This window comes from Trichechus manatus, unplaced genomic scaffold, assembly GCF_000243295.1.
Source record: "Trichechus manatus latirostris isolate Lorelei unplaced genomic scaffold, TriManLat1.0 scaffold00075, whole genome shotgun sequence".
Classification (NCBI taxonomy): Eukaryota; Metazoa; Chordata; class Mammalia; order Sirenia; family Trichechidae; genus Trichechus; species Trichechus manatus.
This window is the reverse complement of record NW_004444011.1, coordinates 1,245,890-1,269,547: the sequence shown is the minus strand read 5'-3', so window position 1 is coordinate 1,269,547 and position 23,658 is coordinate 1,245,890. Positions and strand designations below refer to the sequence as shown.

At 38.3% G+C, this 23,658-nt stretch overlaps 1 protein-coding gene across 1 annotated transcript in view; it reads left to right on the top strand.

The window, feature by feature from the left end:
- The window catches only part of MYO3A (myosin IIIA), a 299,063-nt gene that overhangs the window by 30,853 nt on the left and 244,552 nt on the right, over positions 1 to 23,658 (top strand). The window contains exons 3-5 of the mRNA XM_004380568.1: positions 4,910 to 5,014; positions 6,949 to 7,048; positions 21,149 to 21,225. Of these exons, the coding sequence (XP_004380625.1) occupies positions 4,910 to 5,014; positions 6,949 to 7,048; positions 21,149 to 21,225 (282 nt within the window). The remainder of the gene's footprint in view (positions 1 to 4,909; positions 5,015 to 6,948; positions 7,049 to 21,148; positions 21,226 to 23,658) is intronic.

Here is a 23,658-nt window from a genome sequence, read left to right as displayed (position 1 = left end):
TGATATTGTCTGCTGTCTTTGGGACTTTCAGTAGTTATTTTCCTCATTTATTGATTGTAGATTTTTTGTTTTGTCCTGCTTTTTTGTTTTATTTGGTTATGTGTGAGCAGGCATGCTGTGCGTTCTTTGTTGTTTGCTCATCTGTGGGCATGATACTTTTCACCTCCTTGTCCAATGGACAGGGTCAGCCTCTCAGTTATGGGGCAGCAGGGCAGGTCTAGCTGAAGGGGAGTGGCTGGAATGGGTTGTTTGTGGCATATACTTTGACCGACAGGGCAGGCCAGGAATCAGTGCAGGGCAGGTTCCAGTAGGCCGTGCTTGTGCTGCTTGGGGATGTGATGTTCAGCGCATGGTGCAGGTATGGGGGAGATTGTAATGTGTAGAGGTAAGATGAGTGTGGGAAAGTGGAGAGAGAGGAGAGAGAAACAGGAGCCTAAAACAAACAAACAAAAAAAAGAGTGCTATGGGAGATTGCTGTGGGATGGATAGACAAGAAATTGAGAAATGGAAAAAAAAAGGGGGAGAATAAAAAGGGTAAAAGAAAATGAAATAAATAAAAATTAGAAGGAAAAAAAAGGAAAGAAAAGCCCCCAGGGATTCCATCAATGTGACTGCAAAGACTGGGGAAGTGGCTCCAAGGCCATGAAGTATATAGAAGTGGTAGAGATGTCACACATTGGCAGGTGTTCAGGAAAGAAGAAGAGAAGGTGAGTATAGAGAGATGAGAAACTGAGAAATGAACAAAGACAAAAAGGAAAAATGAGAGAAAATAAAAGAAAAAAAAAATGAAATGTCCCCAGGGATCCCACTGCATGGCTGCACAAACTAGAGAAGTAGCTCCCAGCCTGTGCAGTATAGCCTGGCTAGAAGGGGCTTCCAAGCTGAGAAAAGAAAAAAACAAAGAAACAAACAAAACAAAACAGAACAAATCGAAACAAGCAAGCAACCCATCAAAAAAGCTCCAGGGATCCCACCAGCATGGCGGCGTGGGCCGGGAAGCAGTTCCACAGTTGAGCAGCATTTCCCAGCCTTACTAGAAGAAGCAAAGATGGCACACAGAGCCAGGTATTTGAGATAAAATAGGGAGAGGTGGTGAGAGGTATGGAAGAAACCAAAAGAAGTGGAAAAAAACAATGCCAGCAACAAAGAAGTGGCACTCAGGGAGCTGGCCATTGTGGGCGGGTGGAATCCAAGTGGCTTAAGCTGATGCTTCTTGGCCAAGAGACTGTGGCAGCAGGAAGCAGACAAGGCTGAGTGGGGGTGAAGAAGGGTTGGGGGTGGGAAAGCATATGTTGCTGGTTACCAGTTGTTCTGTCTCCTGCTGGGAGATCTGTGAAGCTGCTTTCCCATACTCCCCATTTTCCAGTATCTGACAGGAGTCCAAGACAGCGAATTCATGCTGCATTAGCGGATAGGACGTATATCTCCTTGCTCTCTGTTGTTTGTCAGTTTCTTATTCCATTTGGTGCATGGCTGAGTTCTTTATCTATTCATTTGATGGTTAGGGTTCTGGATTGATGTTTGTCTCTGTTTGACTTAGTTTTTCAGGTCTTGGCTATGGAGGGACGGAGTGATGCTTCTTTCTATAGAGCCATGTTGCCCGGAAGTCTCAGGAGGGAAGATTTTTGTGTGATGGATTTGTTTGATATCTTGATTGTGGTAGTGGTTAGATAACAAATTTCATTTGTCAAAACTAGGAACTGTACACTAAAATGGGTGAATTTTATTGTATATAAATTTTACGTCAGCATACCTTGCTTAAAACAAAAAGAAAAGTGTATATTACAAAGAATCCTTTATCCTAAATGTTATTAAATGGGAAAAAATAGCTATGTTTCAAATAAAAATAGGTAACAGAAAGTGATATTTGAAGTATTTCATGTAAATTCTGTGGCTTTGTTAGTTATCCTATCTCATTTTTTATTTCCTGCACATTCTTTGGTGTTCTTTTATTCCCCTGTGATATTCTAGCTGTTTACTCTTTTGCATTAATGTCATAGTCAGCTGCAGTGTAAGGTGTAAAGGAAGAAAGGCCACACTTTGGAGAAATAGGAAAAGAACATTAATTCCCCACAGTGAGTTATAGGAATTTTAAAGGTAGTCCTAAAAACTTAGATTCTTTGAAATAAGTGTGTTGCAATTTAAAGGACTCTGAATATCTTTTCTGTCAGTTGTGAGTAATTTTGTGAACTGTCCATTCTGGTCCATAGTGGGAGGCAGTCTGACCCTGTTTTCTGCTGCCAGGGCAGCCACACTCCTGTTTGTCCACCTATAGGGGTCTTCCCCTTCCAGATACAGAAGAAAATGCAGCTCTTTGAATGCTGAGGCTGCAATTACTCCTAAGGAAGCTGAAAGAAATTTTCTTTGAATATAGAAAAGCCTAATTATAAGTGGGGATGCATCTAAGTGTTCATTTGTAAGTCCATGTTTAGATCTTAAAATAGACTTTTATAGATACAGTATTTTACAAGGTAGTTAGATCTACCAGCCAGCTCCAAAGCTTACTGAGGGATCGAACCAGACTGTCCAAGTTCATATTTTAGCTTTGTCACTACTGTGTGACTTTTGCAAGTTACTTAACCATGTTGTGCTGCAATTTTCCCATCTTTAATTTGGAAACCAAAAAACCAAACCTGTTGCCATCAAGTCAATTCTGACTCATAGCGACCCTGTAAGACAGAGTAGAACTGCCCCACAGGGTTTCCAAGGCTGTTATCTTTACTGAAGCTGACTGCCACCAGCTGACTGGTAGGTTGGAACCACTGACCTTTCAGTTAGCAGCAGAGTGCTTAACCACTGTGCAACCAGGGCCCTCTTTAATATGGAGATGATAATACCTAAGGAGCCCTGGTGGCAAATTGGTTGAAGCACTCAGCTGCTAACTGAAAGGTCGGCCATTTAAACCTACCAGCCACTCTGCGTAAGGAAGATGTAGCAGTCTGCTTCCATAAAGATTTACAGCCTTGGAAACACTATGGGGCCGTTCTAGTCTGTTCTACAAGGCTGCTGTGAGTTGGAGTCGACTCCAGCAGTGGGTTTGGTTTTGGAATAATACCTGCTTCACAGAGTGGTGAGGATTAGAGATAATTCACATAAATGGTTTAGAAATGTGCCCGGCACAAAGTCAGTGGTCGATAAACATTAGCTCTTATTATCTAATCCATAATATACGAGAAGTGTTCAGGCCTCCACATGGTAAAAATCTAATTACCATATCAGAAAATGTATTCAGTACAGACAGTCCCCGGGTTAGAAACATACAACTTACAGACAACTCATACTTAAGAACGGACTGCCATAAAGCCTATTATATTAAAAATTTGAGTTAAATACAGTGGTTCATAATAACGCTCATGAAAACATTGCACAGTTTGGAAGTTTTTCTTAAGTGTTTTATATGCATAAAAAGGTAAAATATATACTATATATTGAGGCAAACATTTGACTAACTGATGCTAAATAAGAACCATATGTACCTGTTCCGACTTACCTACAAATTGAACTTAAAGACAAACATAGGAATAGGTCTTATACATAACCTTGGGACTGCCTGTATTTCAGACTAGGGTGCTAGAGGTATACCTCCTCTCACCTCCTTTCTCTGACTGCTTTTGGTTTATAAGAGAGTCAGGGAAATCAGCGACTCTTTTAGTTCCTGCAGTGGTTAAGAGCTATGGCTGCTAACCAAAAGGTAGGCGGTTTGAATCCACCAGCTGCTCCTTGGAAATCCTATGGGGCAGTTCTACTCTGTCCTCTAGCATCCCTATGAGTTGGAATCGACTCGACGGCAACAGGTTTGGTTTTCTTTTAGTTCTCAGGCACTGGTGGTGAAAACTAAAGGTGGTAAGATAGAAGGCCACAGGGCAGGCTGAGGGCAGGGAGACCACGGACAGAAGCCCCTGGGGAATGGGCAAAGCTAAAGGCAAAGGTTAAAGGATCAGGGATCAGGGGATCAAGGTGTCACGGGTTCAGAGCTTCCTTGGGGTCTTCTCTTGGTCTGGAGCCATTTACCCAGTTATCTCCCCTCTCATACTCCATTGCTAATACCAATATTTGTGGCACAGGTTTCTGTGTTCTACAGCTCCTTTTATGTGGGATTTAATGTTACGTAATGTTTTTGTTTGGTTGGTTGGTTTTAAAGTTGGCGAACCCAGAATGTGAAAAATTCCCCGACTATGTTTCTCTCTTTTGTTTTTCCATTTAGATTCCTCCTGATTTGGGGTGTGGAATGGGTGGAGGCTGAAGAGCCTGGGAAACATGATTTTAAGATAATTTTTAAAAAATCTTATTTGTAAACCTTACATCAGTGCACCCTGAAATTTTGCCAGAGAGGACACGTTTTTTAATTAATGCACATATAAAATAGTATATAACTGTGCATTAAGAATCTATTGTACTATTAATTAAAATTTCAGAAATCAATAATGCAATATTACTTCAGTCATAAAAAGAAATGAAGTCCTAATACAGGCTGCAGCATGAATGAATCTTGAAAACATTATGCTGAGTGAAGTCAATCATAAAAGAACAAACGTTGTATGATCTGTCTTATATGAAATATCTAGTATGGTCGAAGGTATAGAGACCAAAGTTTACTAGTGGTTTCCAGGAGTGAGAGAGAGGTGGAAAGGAGGAGTCATCATTTAGGAAGCATTGAGATTCTGTTTATGGTGATGGAAAATTTTTCAATGAGAATTGGTGAAGTTTGCACATGATTATTGTAGTTGTTGTACTCAAGTACAAGTTCATACGTTCATTTCATTTATGAAACTGTAAAGATGATGGGAGTAATCATTTGAAACACCAAATCGGAACAATTTTTAAAAAACGCTTTAGGGAAAACCTTTTATAGTGAGAACTTAAAATGTCATGCCTATTTCAATATCCATCTTGAAATATTCTTTTATAGTTGTGCAATGGAGGCTCAGTGACTGATCTCGTGAAAGGATTTCTGAAGAGGGGTGAAAGAATGAGTGAGCCCATAATTGCCTATATTTTACATGAAGCACTCATGGTAAGACGATTTAAATTGTCTTTGCATTAATTATGAGGCAGTTCTAGTTAAATAAAAAATGCTGGTGGGAAAGTAAAATGTACAACCCCTATGAAAAATGATATGGCACCTCCTTTAAAAGCTAGAAATAGAAACGCCATACAATCCAGCTATCCCACTCTTAGGAATATATCCTAGAGAAATAAGAGCCATCACATGAATAGACATATGCATGCCCATGTTCATTACAGCATTATTCACAATAGCATAAAGATGGAAACAACCTAAGTGTCCATAAACAGATGAATGGATAAACAAATGGTGGTAAATACACACAATGGAATACTACGCAATGATAAAGAACAATGATGAATCCTCAAAACATCTCACAACATGGATGAATCTGGAGGACATTATGCTGAGTGAAATAAGTCAATCACAAAAGGACAAATATTTTATGAGACAACTATTATAAAAACCCTAGAAAACGTTTGCACAGAGAAAAAAACAATATTTGATGGTTATGAGTCAGGGGAGGGATGGGAAAGGGAAATCACTAACTAGGTAGTAGACAAATGTTAATTTTGGTGAAGAGAAAGACAACACATAATATAGTGGAAGTCAGCACAACTTGACCACGGCAAAGCCAAAGAAGCTTCCTAGACACATCCAAACACCTTGAGGGACCTAGTTACTGAGGCCGAGTGCTGGGGACCATGGCCTCGAGGGACATCTAGGTCAATTGGCATAACATAGCTCATAAAGAAAATGTTCTACATCCTACTTTCGTGAGTAGCATCTGGCGTCCTAAAAGCTTGCGAGCAGCCATCTAAAATACATCTATTGGTCCCATCTTGTCTGGAGCAAAGGAAAATGAAGAAAGCCAAAGACACGAGGAAAATATTAGCCCAAAGGACTAATGGACTACATGAACCACAGCCTTCTCCATCCTGAGCCGAGAAGAACTAAATGGTGCCCAGTTACCATCACCACCTACTCTGACAGAAATCACAATACAGGGTTCTGGACAGAGTGGGAGAAAAATGTAGAACAAAATTCAAATTCACAAAAAAAAGACCAGACTTACTGGTCTGACAGAGACTGGAGGAACCCCAGAGACTACGGTCCCCGGACACCTTGATAACTCAGAACTGAAGCCATTACTGAAGTCCACTTTTCAGCCAAAGATTAGACAAGCCTAGGAAACAAACAATAACACATGTAAGGAACATGCTTCTAGTTCTATTAAGTATAAGAGATCAAATGGGCAACACCTGCCCAATAGCAATGACAAGAAGTAGGAAGAGACAGGAAACCTGGAAGAATGGACATGGGGAGACCAGGTGTAAAGGGAAAGGGAAAGAGTGCTATCCCATTACTGGATTGCAACCAATGTCACAAAACAATTTGTGTGTAAATTTTTGAATAAGAAACTAATTTGTACTGTAAACTTCCACCTAAAACACAATAAAATAAAAAAAGTACATCTTATTTTTAGAAAAATATAGCTATGTTAATATTTATTTTTCAAGAGTATATGCAAAATATGACATGTTTAGCATAGCTAATTCCTCTTTCCATTAGAAATCTATCCTTGTATCAACAGAACCCTAATTCTGAACTCTTAAGAGTATTTCTGGGGTTGTGATAGTGATGAGGGTAGATAATGTGTATTTTTTAGCAATAATTAGGATTTTATTTGCCAATAAGTATATGGAATGTTTTCTTGTATTGAGATCAACATTTTATAAAATATTTGGTAAAAGCTCTGGTTTTGTGAGTTTTTATATAGTACACTTTGGTTTGACTAACTCAATATGAAATATTTTAAGATGTTTGAATGTTAACTTTAACGTGTGTTTCCTGTTGATTTTGCATAAATGTATCCATCTGAAAAATCATATTTCTTGTTTAATGCTTTCTTTGAAAGTCATTGTGTATTTCCCAACTTCTAGGGACTTCTGCATTTGCATAACAACAAAACTATCCATCGTGATGTAAAAGGAAATAACATCCTTTTGACCACTGAAGGTGGAGTTAAACTAGTAGATTTTGGTAAGTTTAGTTTGAAATGCATGAGTTTAGGCTTGATAATGAACTAGTACGATATGATTTGATCAATTCCAACAGGTTTGTTTCTGTTCATTGAAAGTAGAGAAAAATCAGTATCTTACTGAGATAATAAAGTGAAGAGATTTTTTTTAATTTGAGAAATGAGAGATAACCAGATGAAAGAGTGACTTGTTTCAAGCCAGCTAGCTTGTGCCCATAACTCCATTGTAGCAATATATGGGTCAGCTCTCCAAAACAGAAGTCACCCCAAATGATTACTTTAAGCCTGTAATGGCAATCCCATTGCCTTTGTTAGTGACTGGTTTTACAAATGGGCATGTAATCCAGGTTTTAGAGGTAGGACGGGAAATCTTCAAAGGTCTTCTGAGAAATTTCCTCCCCCTTAGGTAGGAGACACGGAGAAAGATGGCCTCTTTCTTCTTCAGGATCCTCTGGTCTTATTGTGATGCCTGAAACTGCTGCAGCCATTTTGTTACTAAGAAGCGTTCCCTCCAGACTAGAAAGTCAACCCTGAGAAAGGCAGAGCTGAAAGAGGAGAAGAATACGGGTCTTTAATGACATAATTGAGCCACTAAATCAACCAGCATTGGAGCTTGCCCTATCTCTGGAACTTTTTTTATGTGACATAATAAATTTTCATATTTACTAAACCACTTTGGAGTTTATATGTTACAGCCTAAGGCACCATAGCTGATACATCTTCCATTTGTCTGGGTAGTAATTTTCCAGTTTTGACAGTGCTCCCCTGTACTTCCTCTTGTTTGACACTTGCTAGTACACTAATCTTGTGAGAGAGGGTGATATTATTCCAGGACTCCTCAATATCCTTCAGTCATCCTTCCCTTCCTTTTCCCTGCACTTTAGCTGGATAAGATGCCCCTCCCTATGCTTCTGTAACCTGTGTCTATTTCTATTTTTGCATTTGTCATATAGAATTATTATTACCTATTTGGTCTAGACAGGTAGATAGATAAGTAGGTAGGTAGGTAGGTGGGTAGGTAGATGTAGAAGTAGAGACAGATAAAAATACTTAGAAAGATGGACAGATAGAGGCTTGAGAGGTGGGACTATGATCTTATTTTATTTTGTAGTTGTAGTGTTTTGGGTATAGTAGTCCACTGAGTACTAGTTGAATGAATGAACCTTCATTATGCATTTTGGAAACTGAAGCCCAAGGAAGTTATTTGATTAATCTTAGAAATTAATTGCCTTAACATCCAAGTATGTAGTTGCCTAGTGATCTGGCTGAACGCAAGAATGAATTTCAGAGCATCTCAAGGGGGATAGATGAATAACATATCCTTAAATCACTGTGCATGCACATTGTTTTTCTCAGCTGAACTTTTGAAAACTATTAAGCAGCAGTGAGCCTGACAGTGAATTCTTGATTAATCACTGGGGTGCCACTAGTCTGTGTTGCCAGTTGAGTTCAGAACTATGTGCTTGAGCAATCTGGCTGGGTTAGAATACTGGTGACCGAAATTGAGGACAACAACAGCAAAACACTCATCCCGGCTCCATATGCAGGGCCATGATTCTTCCCAGAAAATAACTTTAACTTCACTCTAAGTTGGATCCAAATGGAGAACTTGAGATTTAATTTGAGATCTCATAATTCCTTTGTTCTAAAAACTAGGTACAATAAATAAGCATAGACTGAATATTGTTAAAACAAGTGTAAGTAAACTTCGTTTTCAGCCATTAAAGAAAAACTTAGTAAACCAGTAGCTTTGAGAAAGTAACTTCCTGAGATACCCTCCAAAATAAACTAGATTTAAAACATATACCTAGATAGTAAATGGAAACCCTGGTGGTGTAGTGGTTAAGTGCTATGGCAGCTAACCAAAAGGTCGGCAGTTTGAATCCACCAGGTGCTCCTTGGAAACACTATGGGGCAGTTCTACTCTGTCCTATGGGGTCGCTATGAGTTGGAATCAACTCGATGGCAACAGGTTTGGTTTGGTTTTTGGTTTTAGATAATAAATAAGACGGACCTTTTATGTGATATCTTTATACAGTAGCCATAAGTTGGATAGCTAGCAAAATGAGAGCTTTGGTTTTAGATTTATTGATTTGAAGATTTTCCTGATAGTAATAATTAGAAAAGAGGGCCAGTTGCCTATTAAAGGAGTGCCTGAGTGGTCCACACAGTTAACGCACTTGGCTGCTAGCTTGAAGGTTGAAGCTTCCAAATCCACCCAGAGGTGCCCTCAGAGTAAAGGCCTGGCAATCTACTTCTGAAAATCAGCCATTGAAAATCCTATGGAGCACAGTTCTACTCTGACACATGTGAGTTGCCTGAGCTGATGGCAACTGTTTTTTTTTTTTTTTCAGCCTAATAAAGGATTACCTAGTCTCTGATATTAAAAAGATAGTATTTGCATATAATGCTTATATTCTTATTTTCCATAGTAAGAGGACATGAATTCAGTTCACCCAATAAGACTTGTAGGTTTCAATATGAGTTTAATATGAGTTTAATTCATATTAAAACCTGATAAGTGTAGTGAAGCTTCTCAAGGGCAGAAGGAATAAGATGTGGTAAACCTCAAACTCCACAATGAAGCTGCAAATCAAAGTCCTCACTTTATGCTTAAATCAGATTTTCAGAAAAGGATACAAGTCTCTCTGTCTTGGAGGAGATTAGGATTTATTCGAGAAGGAATGCAGGAAAAAGACTGAGGTAGTATTCAGCATTGAACACTCAAAAATAGGAATTTGTAGCAAAGCCAACGCTATCTCTTAAGAAAGATCTGTATGAACTGCTTTATCTTCTCTTTAGCATATAGAGAGGGAATTTCCAGGGTGCAACCATATGGTTTCATGTAAGAAAGAATAGACAGAAAAAAGAAGAGGGAAACGTATATCTTTCCAATTCTAGGGTATTATGGAAAGAAGAAATGGAGAAAGGCAGGAGAGGGAGATGAGCTTTAAATAAATGACGATGACCATGAAGGCAGAAAGGCTCTCTCACCCTCACATTTCTCCCCACCCTCATTGGATGCTGGAGAAAGAGGCTACTTCATAGTCTGCCCCAATCCAGACTGGAGTGAGCCACACTGTAGTTACATTGGAGGTACAGAGTGATGAGGTATACAGAGGACCCAAGTTTACCTTTCCCAGACCCTTACCATTAGTTTCCACAAACCCAGCAGAAGGAACTGAGAATTTGGCTAGGGGCTTTCTAGAGGGGGTTGCTCAGGGGATGAGGGGATGGGTAACAAGGCCACAGAGCAGATCATCTGGACCAGGTCTGAATAGAAGTCACAAGCAGACCTCAGAGTGTTGTCAGCTCCAGCTGGAGCCAACCTGAGCCTTAACCTGCCAGGAAAGACTACTAGAAGCCCTACCTGTACCAGGAGGACTGACCACAAGTTCAGCAGACGCAAACTTCAGCATGGGGGGCCACTAGAGCACTTAGCAGTCAGGCAGACAAAGACAGATTACTCAAGAGACCAACTCTGCCTGAGGCTCCTATCTGTTCCCCTGCCACAAGGTCTTATAAGCCATGCCTTACCCTGTACAGACAGTACATCTTAGGAGAGAAGGAGGGGTGGGGGACATCTAAGAGACAGAGCAAGCAGTTTTATCCAAGAGAGACTGAACTCTATTTAAAAGGATTTACGGATTTATTAGATCTGACTGAGCTGTGCTTTCCTCCCTAGCAAGTTGGTAAGGGTGTGGGGAGAGATCATATTTGTTATAGGCACAGTGAAGAAATTACAGGTTCTCTGTGTTTGTTATTATTGTTGTTAGCTGCCATCGAGTCAGCCCCTGACTCGTGGTGACCCCATATACAATGGTATCGGACCATTGTGATCCATAGGGTTTTCACTGGCTGATTTTCAGAAGTAGATCAACAGGCCTTTCTTCTTAGTCTTGGTCTGAAAGCTCTGCTGAAACCTGTTCAGCAGAGCAGCAATACACAAACCTCCACTGACAGACGTGGTGGGTGCACTTGAGACGCACTGGCTGGGAATTGAGCTTTGGTTTCCTCATGGAAGGTGAGAATTCTACCACTGAACCACCACTGCCCCTGTCCAAGTGTAGTGTCATTAATTTTGTGACCAGTTACAAATATGATGTTCCTCCTGCACAAAAACCTCCCCTCACTCCTTTACTCACCTAACTTTGTCTGGCTGAGTGCCTCCTTGTTTATCAGAACAGTTATCACACTTTATCATAATTATATGTTTAATTTGCCTGCCTTCCTGCTAATCTGTAAGTTTCATGAGGGTTTCTGCCTGGTCTGTCACTTTATCCTGAGAATCAATCATGGTCCCTGACACATTGAAATTGCTCAATAAGTACTGTTGAGTGAACAAATAGATGAGAGGCAGGATTTTTCATACAATTTTTTGACCATGAGGTCACTTAAAATCTCCAAGGGCATCAACCTGCTCATCTACAAAGTGTGAAAAAGAACAGCACCCACTGCAGAGGGCTGGTTGCTGTGAAGAATAAATGGTATGATAGAGGTAAACTATTCAGTATAATTACTGGCACTTTGCAAGCTGGCTATTGCTATTATCACGAATAAATTTCTACCTAGTAAGAGCTTGGCTGCTAACCAAAAGATTGGCAGTTTGAATCCACCAGCCGCTCTTTGGAAATCCGATAGGGCAGTTCTATTCTGTACTGTAGGGTTGCAATGAGTGGGAATCGAGTTTGGTTTGGTTTAGCCTCTAGCTCACTGCTGCATGCATAGTAAATGCTCGATGAATAGCTGCTAAATAATGAAAACCTGAGTTCCTAAAACCAATGCTTCTTTATGTTAAAAAAAAAAAAAAAAAAGCAGCACCTTCCTAGAATAAATTCAGTATTACTTTAAATGTCTATTTAATTACACTAAAAGTAAGCTTCAGGCTGATAGTGCTAGTTACGAATACAGCTTTAAGAAAAACTTTTGTGTGTTTGTTAAGCAGGATAGGTGTTTACAGAAAACCACCAGATGTCTCAGAGAGCAAAAAAGACAAGTGAGCTTGTAAAAGTTATTAATGAAGTGCATTAGCTGTCACTGCTATGTGATCAATCAATAAATAATATGACCTCCCAAGAGATAGACCTCTTTAGGCAGGTCAGCTAAAAGTTTAGTGTCTAAAAAGCAGCTCTTACCTTGCACAGAGAGTGGTAGAGAGACTAAATTTAAATGGCAGTGCTCAGTTCTCATTTCTGTGGATTTCTCTCTGGGGAATAGGATAGTTAACATTTTAATACAAAAGTACAGAATGTACTTTTTGTGATTTATTTACCTCATTCTTAAGACAGAATATATTATGGCTTTAAATCTCTTATTACCCACATGCCCAATTTTAGACCAAATCCTCAAGTGTGTAATGTAGGTCAAAGAGAAATTGTGATTTATTTATTAATAACCCACTTTTTAACATCAAGTGAGACAGGTACACCTGAATTAAAAAACTATGAAGTACCCTTCATTTCTTCCTTCCTTCCTGAATAATTCAGAGCAAAAGCCATTATGTGGGGGCCTAGGAAGCATGGCAGTGGGGGTGCAGCTGAGCACATGGTTGAGAGCCTGACAGGGGCAAGGAAGATGTCCATGCAGGGAGAGGGGGTGGCAGTGGTGGTCTAGCACGGGATGTACGAACCCTGAGTGCGATGAGAGCATCTGTGCAGGGGGATGGTCGTTGCCCCAGGTGAGCAGTCAAAGTCCAAGTTAGGTGAGGAAGGAATTTGCATAGATGTCTGGAAGGAGACAGGGAATGGGTACATAAAGGGGGTTTGATACCATGAGAAAATGTATTGAGAACAATGAGAGTCAAGCTTCTTACTGTTGGAGAAAAGAGTTATAAAATATGAAAAGGGAGAAACTAGAATGAACCCAATGGTATTGGATTGACAATGGAGGTATCAATGTGAACTCATAGTTTACTATATATATATGTATATATATACAACTACAGAAATAAATACAACGTAATGTGTATGTGTTTTGTGTGTGTGTGTGTGTGTGTGTACGTATTCCCTAGCTTTTTCTGATAAAAGGATCTGTGAGCATCGATGCCCAATTATCCAGCACACTTTGTGCCCAGATCTGGTTTTTTAAAACCAATCTAAACTAAAAGGAACCAAGGATTCTTGGAGAAAAGCAAAGTTTGAGCTGGGGCAGGTAAAGTACAAGATGATCTTGGAACATATTATGACAAAAAGTAAGGAAATGCTTAAAGAATATCATGTCAAAAGGATCTAGAAGCCAACTTGAAACAATTCTCACTGACCAAATCTGGGATGAATTATAAGCCACTGAATAAAATAGAAATCCATTAGTCAATACTGGCATAAATATAAAAGTAAGTAAATAAATGGAGAGAAGTGAAAGCTTTCCCTTACAGAAGAATGCCAACTAATAAATATAGCAGGAATAATGGAATTTTAAAATCGTCATTTGGCAACCATCTTAGTAGTAATTAATTCATCCAAAAACTTCAATGGGTGCTAAAATGAGTGGGTGAAATTTTGATGAGATATAGGATATTTACAAAGTGCCTCTCCACAAAATATTTATTAATTACAAAACAAAAATGAAACAGCACTGTGGAGAAGCCTGGCAGATACCACCTTCATCAAGTGATCGACAGCAGCATCACCAGTGATGGGAAAAATCAAAACCTTGCACCACCTGATAGGACTCAATGAGAAAGCCAGAGCATCACTTCTGTGATAGTCCTGACAAAAAATATAATCATGAAGGAATATCATACAAACCCATATTGAGGGACATTCTACTAAATATTATGGCCTGAACTCTTCAAAAATGTCAAAGTCATGAAATTTAAGGAAAGACTGAAGAACTCTTCTGTACTGACAACCAGAGAGACATGACAACTAAAAACAACACATAATCCTGGATTGGATCCATTAGCTATAAAGGACATTTTTGGGCCAATTGATGAAATTTGAATGGGGTCTATGGATCAGATGGTAAAAATGTATCAGTATCAATTTTCTGATTTGATAGTTGTATTTTAGTTATGTAAGTTATTATGAGGGAGCCCTGGTGACACAACAATTAAGCACTCAACTACTAACTGAAAACTTGGCAGTTCAAACCCACCCAGTGGCTCTTTAGGAGAAAGACCCGGTGATCTGCTCCCATAAAAATTAAAAAAAAAAAAAAAAACCCAAACCCGTTGCTGTCAAGTCAATTCTGACTCATAGCAACCCTACGAGACAGAGTAGAATTCTGTTTTTTCCCCTTTCACCTCTCCCATTTTCTTTTTTCCTGCCTCCACCATAAACAGTCACTTGAAGCTCTTCAAGAATTAATACTTTAGAGCTGCAGACTAAGATAGTATGCTGTGAGTGAGGAGTATGATATTCTCTGCTCCACCACTAAGGTCCAGTACTGAACATATGCACATGTACACAGTCAGAATCGAATGGCACAGATAGCTGACAGTTGTAGGTACATAGCGCATAGCTCCAAAGCCAAGGAGAGTGCAGAGCACAGCATTGTCTTGATATCTTCAGAGAAAGCCTCACACTTTCTCCATTATAAGATAAGAGCTGAGTATTAGAGAAGGGGGCAAACAGGCGACAGGATCGATTTTCAAGGAAAATCATGGGAGTGTTGATAGGTGTGGTTGGAGTGAGCCTTGTGTGCTCTTATAGACTCATTGACTTAAAGCTGGAGAGGACCTTGAATATCATTTAGTGTGTTAAGTACAAGGGCATCAGAAGGTATTTTTTATTTCCCTTAAGAGCATAATATTATGTGAATATGACTTTCTTGGTGAAAAAGTATGTAGCTTCCAGGAGATTCACTAAGTAGTTTGTGACTCAAAAGTAATAAAGAGTCATTGATTTATTCAAATCCCCTAAATTTACAAATTAGAAAACTAAAGCCTAGAGAGGTAAAATGACTTGTCCAAGGGCACACTTTAATATTCCACTTGCCAGAGATGTAAAACTGTTTTAAAATATGTTAACTCAAGACAGTAGCATTCTTTTATATACTATCGACGATTACTTCTACACTTAGTCTACATTATTTAAAGGCTCATTTTAAGAAGAGAGTTGTCTATCTAATGTGGAGGTCATAGAGTTTTTGTTTTTTTTTTTTTTTTCTTTTTTCTCCTATGTCAATTCTAGTATATTCTAAAGTTGCTGACTTTTTTTTTAAGGAGAGAATTTTACAATTCAGTTATCTAGCAGTCTAATAAGATACTGCCTTTTTTATTCCAAACCCATTGCTGTTGAGTCGATTCCAACTCATAGCAACCTTGTAAGGCAGAGTAGAACTGTCCCATAAGGTTTCCAAGGCCATACATCTGTATGGAAGCAGATTGCCGCATCTTTATCCTGAGGAGTGGCTGGTGAGTTCAAACTGCCAGCCTTTCCGTTAACAGCCAAGTACTTTAACCACTGTACCACCAGGGCTTCTAAAAAGTATTGCCAACCTGACTGTCTTAACCTCATCAACAAAATGAGGACATTAGATGATATAAATGTTATGGCCACTTTTATATTACCGTAATTTCAAGTCTCTCCTGCAGTATTTTGTTAGCAACAACAATAAAATCCATATCCCCTTTTTGCTTTCTTGAGATGTCCAGGGTTTTGCCATGTGGTTATAGCAAACCAAAGTATCTGGTATGCTTGAACCACACTGGAAACCACATACAGTTGACCCTTGTTTTTGCAGTAGTAGTGTTCTAACAACCCTTGGTGTGCAGTGATTAAGAGCTCTGCTGCTAACCAAAGGGTCAGTAGTTCAAATCCACTAGATGCTCCTTGGAAATCCTATGGGGCAGTTCTACTCTGTCCTGTAGGGTTGCTATGAGTTGGGATCGACTCAACAGCAACTGGTTTGGTGTTCTATAAAGTCACCGTGAACACTGAATTAGCCTAAACTGAACCATTGCTCCTAGGGAAAATATGGGGTTAGTTAGGTTGTTTCAAGCCTCTGGTCACGTTTTCCTCAACCAATCAAAATATAATCTTGTTTTAAGGGTGTTTCTATTTAAAGACACCTTATTTAATATATGTTGTTAATTCATTAACATTGAACACACAGCCAACAGCACTATAACTCATGCCTGAACAAAGCTTATCTAACCCACATATTTTCTCTGTAAGGCACATCACAACCTTCTTGAACTTACGAACACTAGACAGCACTTCAGCACTAGGTTTGAGGGCCATTTTAAACTGTGAAATCACCAACTAAAATGCAAAAATGTAGTAATAAGTAGACTGTGAAAAGGACACTTGTTTACTGTATGAGAGCTGAAACAAGAAGACAGAGTGTCGCCTGTTCGACCTTTGCTGGGAATGTGCATGTTGTAAGATTCAAAATTTTCATTGCTCTGCATATGTCTGTGAATGACCATGAACATGCTACAAGTATTGATTCTGGGGAGTCCCTGTGTTGTGCAAATGGTTAATGCACTCAAGCTGCTAACTAAAATGTTGGAGGTTCAGTTAGAGTCTATCCAGAGGTGCCACAGAACAAAGGTTTAGTGATCTAGTCCTGAAAAATCAGCCATTGAAAACCCTACCGAGCACAGTTCTAACACACACGGGATCATCATGAGTTGGAAATCACTGGACAGCAACTGATTTTTCTGGTTTTATTGATTTTGGAATTACAAATAAATTTTAGCAAGTAAGAGAATTAATAAATACATAATCTGAATAATGAGGATCAACTGTATTTGATGCTTCTGCTGCCTCCCTAAGATCTTAGGTGATCTCTTGACCGAAAGTTTGAAGTCTGCACGGTTTCTTCTAGAAATAAGATGCATGCGATAGGGAACAGGGTTGCTGTACAGGCACCAAACAGTCCTAGATGCCTTAGTAGATGGGCCTAAAATGGTGTGAAATTTCCCCAGCAATATAATCAAAGCAGAAGGCTTAACATAGACTGCCTTAATGTTCCTGTGGCTTTGACTTTTAAAAAGCCCTGCTCTCCTCCCTTCTCTTTTGGATTATTGCCCTCCCTTCTAGCCTGTTCTCTGTGCTGCCCTAATCTCTTTTTGGCCTCCTGTTCCTTTCCGTATCCTCTCACTATCCCGACTTTCTGCCTGGAATTTTCCACCCTTCCACATCTTCTCCCTTGAGATGCTTATGTAACTGTTTACTTTGGTGACTTATTCCCTTACTTATTGTCTGCACAAGATGATTTTCCTAATCTTCTTTATTTCCTAGGGCTCTTGAATCCATTCTTTGAATCCCTGTTGCTTTTTAAAGTAATTTATGTTAATCATATTTTACATTTTAGTATTCCTACCTTCTTACCTGCTTTTCTTGTGAGAATTTATACTAAGAGTGCCATTTGTCCTCAGGAAAGTTGGTTGATCTCTCCAGCTTAACTTTACTAACTTGAAAATGAACAAGGTGGGCTTCATGACCTTTAAATTACCTTCCAGCTCTGAGGCTAAGTGGTTGGGTTGGTAAAATTATCTAGAGTTTCAACAGACATTGTATAAGCACTCAAAAAACATGAAATTCAGTAAATTCCTTCCTCTGTCATTCTTTCATAATTGGGCATGTGTACTGTTTTTAATATGACTTAACGTGATAATCAGGTAACCAAAAAAAACTCATTGTCATCGAGTTTATTGACTCATGGAGACCATCTCAAATTCAAGGGCTTCTTACTCTACCTAGTTGCATTTTTCCCTTTTTATTTTGGGACTTTGTGTTTTTCCTTCTTCACATTCTGGCTGAATATTCCTGGTTTTCATATAGATTACTCCTCCCAGAACCGGGTAGAAAAAGTTCTTTTTGCAAGATCCCAATAAACATCCAACGATATATGAAACTCTAAAGTTGTGTAATTCATTATCTCAGCTCACGTTAGGCCATTGGTCCTTGAAATGGGGCCTGCCAGTGCCAGAATGTGTGCAAGACATCGTACAAGTGCAGGAAGAAATATTCATAACCTCTTTTACAATTATTTTTAAAATTTTATCCTTTAAAATGATCTACATGAATATGTTTTATAATGTATGTGTTAATATGCTAGTAAATGTGTAGAAACTATATCTCAAAAATTTCTTACTGTTTGGGAGGTATGATTGAAAAGCTTGGAGGCAAAATATTTGCCTTAGAAAATGCTTAATCTCATATTAATATTAATATAATACAATCTCTAATTAATATAGAGTTTAATGACTCTTGTTGTAGTTCGCTGCTATTGAGTTGGTCCCTGACTTATGGTGACCCCATGCACAATGGAATGAAATGATCAGTTGTGGATCATTGTGATCCACAGGGTTTTTATTGTCTGATTTTCAGAAGTAGATCACCAGGCCTTTCTTCCTAATCTGTTTTAGTCTGGAAGCTCTGCTAAAACCTGTTCAGCATCATAGCAACATGCACTCCCCACTGACAGACTGGTGGTGGCTGTGCATGAGGTGCATTGGCCTGGAATTGAACCTAGGTTCCCCATATGTAAGGTGAGAATTCTACTACTGAACCACCACGGCCCCAATGACTCTTGGGGTTTGTAAACCTATTATTGACTACTACACTTTTTAATTTGCTCTTTTATATGTAAAAATCACTGGGCTCTTGTATTGGTCAGGGTTCCTTGGTTATAAGGAATGGAAACTAACTCTGACCAACTTAGGCATGGATACTGAAAAGGACGCTGGCTGGCTCACATAATCAAGGGAGAAGGTGAGTAATTTGGCCTGCTCAGAACAGAGCTATGACAGCCCTTGACTTCAAGAGTAGCATCTCTTGGACTAAGCTGTAGGCCCTGCCATTGGTTAACTCAGCTCTAGTTACCTTCTCTCCCTGAGTGTCTCCACTCAAGATTTACATTTCCAAGAAAGAGCTCAATGGTCTATCTTGGGTCACATGGCATACCCCTACAAAACTTTGTGCAGCATCCTTTATATATATTTCCTGTTTTCCTCTATTGTGGAGAGTGAAGGGAAGGTCCTTTCCATCTATCCATGTCTATAAATTCAGACACCACGACATGACTACTTGCTGAAAAATGCCAATGTTAATGACATAATCTTTCCTTCATATCTGGAAAGAGACCCCCCCCCCAAAAAAAAAAAAGAAAGTGTCAAATGATTAGTTTCAAATGTCACGTTCTGGCCAGGAACAAAAACTTTTGATTTTTCACTTGATTGTGTTTTTTTTTTCTTCGCTTTGCATTTCAGTTAAATGACGTTTGAATTCTTATACTATACTATCTATAACATTGAAACAAAAATACGCACCAGTGGTCAAATATAATTTATAATTTTTTTCATAAATAATCAGAAATCCTTAGAATAAACTAATTTTAAATTAAATTTTCTTTTAAAATCCATTTGCTTTTCTCATGTATATAAATAAATTATAGTACTCTGATACTATCACAAAATCTAATCTTAATCATTTATACCTTTGATTCATAGAAAGACAAGATAGAATGTTCAGATTTAAACTTAATTTTTCTGAAAGGTAGAATGCTTAGAGTAGAGGCAGGGCATATATATTGGAGAAAACTGATATCAAGTGATTCCCTTTCTTCATATATTTGTTAGAAAATACTTAAGGATGATTTTCAAGCATAGATTATATAATCTTTATATTATGAAAAATGATTCAGTGAGGATTTTTTTTTTCCTGTCAAATAATGAATGTTTTTAAAGGTCAAAATTTGAAGGGCATAGATTAAGATTCTGTTTGGGATAGGATTTATGCATAGGTAAAGTAGATCACTAACGGATGCAGTTAATGGCACCAAAAGACACTCCCCACCCCTCTGCCTAAGTATATTTCCACCAGTGAAATATCCGTGCAATCGAATCAGGACTTTGAATTTCGTGACAAAAGTCAAATGCCATCTTGGAAGAATCAAATGTACTTCATTTTAAATCTCAACTAGTGCTTTCGATCTATTTGGTTTAGAAGATAAGCAGCCAGAACCTAAAAGAAATGTGATACCTGGGAGGTACACTGTGTAGCAGGGAAGTTAGATAATGACAGCCCATGATTTGGGTGTAACCCACTAAGTCCAGAGCAGGTCAAGGCTAGGAGCACTGCACAGCCAGAGGGAGCCAGGGCCCTGCTGCATGAGGAGCACTGGTGTGTAAAGTGAGAAAAGAGACCATGCTCCAAATTCTCTTAAGGGTCTGTTATGATTTTGTCTAATCGGGTGGAATTAATGGGATCACATAACTGAAATATTTGGTTACACTTTCATCATAGCCCCTCTCTCCATTATCTTCCTAAAGGAAATGAACTAATTCTATTAGTAGGGTGATTTAAATAAACCAAAACATCAAACCAGTTGCCCTCAAGTCAGTTCTGACTCATGGAGACCCCATATACATCATAGTAGAATGCTTCATAGGGTTTTCGATGGCTGGCTTTATGGAAGTAGATCACCAGGTGTTTTTGGTGTAAATGTTGATTCCTACTCATAGCAACTGCATGTGACATAGTAGAACTGCCCGATAGGGATTTCTAGGCTGTAATCTTTACAGCAGCAGAATGCCAGGTCTTTCTCTTGTGGAGCCTCTGGGTGGATTCGAACTGCCAACCTTTTGGTTAACAGCCGAGCACTTTACTGGAGTAAATAGATGTAATTAATTTTAAACTTTCAGTCGGATGTTATTTGTCCAAGGTTGATAGATGGAAATAATTTTATTCACTTTCACAAGTCATGTACTCTGTGCATAACACTACATAATACATTCTCAGACTCACTGGAATTTATTACTGGGGGCAGATGAGGGACATGACATTTAAATAACAATTGCATGCCAAAACATGTAATAGAGAAAAATAGTTGAAAATGCAGATCAAAGGAAACAGAAGTCAAAGTGATCAGGAAAAGATCACAAGTCAGCATGGTAAAACTAAGACTCTAAGTGGGGCTTAATGGATGCATAAGATTTGAATATGAGAAAAAAAAAATAAGAGGACCATTCTCTATTTTGACTATGCAGATAATCCTGATTTAGAATTCTTTAATGTCAAGTTCAAGTTTGGTGGCAGCTTTCAGTTAAAATTAATTTTAATATTAATTTGTAAGAAAATTCATTGCAATTGGAATATCTTAAAATGAATGATTAATTGAAGAAGTTAAATCCCGTCTCTCCTTTTCAGGTGTGTCTGCACAGCTCACCAGCACCTGGCACCGTCGGAATACATCAGTAGGAACACCATTTTGGATGGCTCCTGAGGTCAGATAGAGAGTTTTTGGTTTTTTTTCTCAATAACGTTTTGAGGAGAAAATCACATAGCATAAAATTAACCATTTTAAAGGGTACAATTCAGTGACGTTTATCACATTCACAATGTTGTACAACCACCACCTATATCTAGTTCCCAAACATTTCCATCACTCCAAAGTACAACCTCTTACACATTAAGCAGTTTCTCTCATCTCCGCCCACCCCCTGCCAGACCTTGGCAACCACCAATTTACGTTCTGTCTCAATGGATTTCCCTATTCTGGATATTTCATATAAATGGAATCATATAATATGGGGCTTTTTTGTATCTGGCTTCTGTCACTTAGCATAATGTTTTGGAGGTTCATCCACATTGTAGCATTTATCAGTATTTCATTTCTTTTTATGACTGAATAATATTCCATCGTATCACAATTTCTTTATCCATTCATCCACTGATGGACATTTGGATTGTTTCTACCAGTTGACTATTGTGAATAGTACTGCTATACATACGCACGCACATGTACTTAGTTGAGTACCTATTTAAAGTTATTTCACTTATATATGTACTAGTGGAATTGCTGGGTCATATGGTAATTCTATGTTTAACTTTTTGAGAAACCACTAAACTGTTTCCCACAGCAGCTGAACCATTTTACATTCCCACCAGCAATGTACTTGGGTTTCAATTTCCTCATACCCAATACTTGTTATTTTCTTTTTTTTTTTTTAATCATAGCTATTATAGTGGTTGTGAAGTGGTACCTTATGCTTTTGGTCCAGATCCCTAATGGATAGTGATATTAAGCATCTTTTTGTGTGCCTGTTGGACATTTATATATCTTCTTTGAAGAAATGTTTATTAAGTCGTTTGCCTATTTTTTAACTGGGTTGTCCGTATTTTTGTTGTTAAGTCTTAAGAGTTGTTTACATTTTCTTGACAAATATATGATTTGCAACTATTTTCTCCCATTCTGTGGACTCTGTTTTCACTTCCTTTATAGTATTCTTTGATGCATAATTTTTTTAATTTTCATAAAGTCCATTTTATCTATTTTTTTCTTTTGTTGCTCATGCTTTTGGTGTCATGTCTAAGAATCCTTGCCAAATCGAAAGTTATGAAGATTTATCCCTATGTTTTCTTCTAGGAGTTTTATGGTTTTAGCTCTTATATTTAGGTCATTGATCCATTCTGAGTTGATTTTTGCATATGGTATGAGGTAGGGGTCTAACTTCATTATTTTCCATGTGGAAATCCAGTTGTCCTAGACCCATTCATTGAAGAGGTTCTTCTTTCCTCATCAAATGGTCTTATTAGCCTTGTTGAAAATTAATTGGTCATAGATGTATGAATTTATTTCTAGACTCTCAATTCTATTCCATTGGTCTATATATCTGTCCTTATGCCAGTACCACATGGTTTTGACTACTATAGCTTTGTAGTAAGTTTTGAAATGAGGAAATGTAAGTCCACCAATTTTGTTCTTCTTTTTCAAGTTTGTTTTGGCTATTAGGGGCCCTTTATAATTCCATATGAATCTGAGTACCAACTTTTCCATTTCTGTAAAAAAGCCTATTGGAATTTTTAACAGGGATTGCATTGAATCTGTAGATCGAGTTGGGAGGTATTGACATATTAACAATGTTAAGTCTTCCGATCCATGAACACAAGATATATTTGCGTTTATTTAGGTCTTTTCAAATTTTGTTCAGCTATGTTTTATAGTTTCCAGGGTACAAGTCTTTCACCTTCTTGGTTAAATTTATTCCTAGGCATTTGATTCTTTTGAATGCTATTGTAAGTGGAATTGTTTTCCTTATTTGCTTTTCTGATTGCTCATTCCTGGTGTATAGAAGCACCACTGATTTTTGTATGTTGATCTTGTACCATGCAACTTTGCTGAATTCATTTATTAGCTCTAGTAGTTTCTTGTGGATTCTTTGGATTGTCTACATATAAGATCATGTCATATGCAAATAGAGATAGTTTAACTTTTTCCTTTCTGGTTTGGATGCCTTTTATTTATTTTTCTTGCATAATTGTTCTGGCTTGAAGTTCCCATACAATGTTGAATAGCAGTGGTGAGAGGAGGCACCCTGTCTTGTTTCTGATCTTAGAGGGAAGGCTTTCAGTCTTTTATCACTGTGTATGATGTTAGCTGTGGGTTTTTCATAAATTTCCTTTAGCATATTAGGGAAATTCCCTTCCATTTCTAGTTTTTAGAGGCTTTTTTTAGATCATGAAAGAGTGTTGAATTTTGTCACATGCTTTTTCTCAATCAGTTGAGATTATCATGTGGTTTTTTCACTTCCCTCTGTTAATATGCATTACATTGACTGATTTTCATATGCTGAACTACCTCACATAGAGTGTTGAGGGAGACAAATGTAATTTTGTATCTTTTTTGACTTTCCTTTACATGCTGACTCTATCTTTAT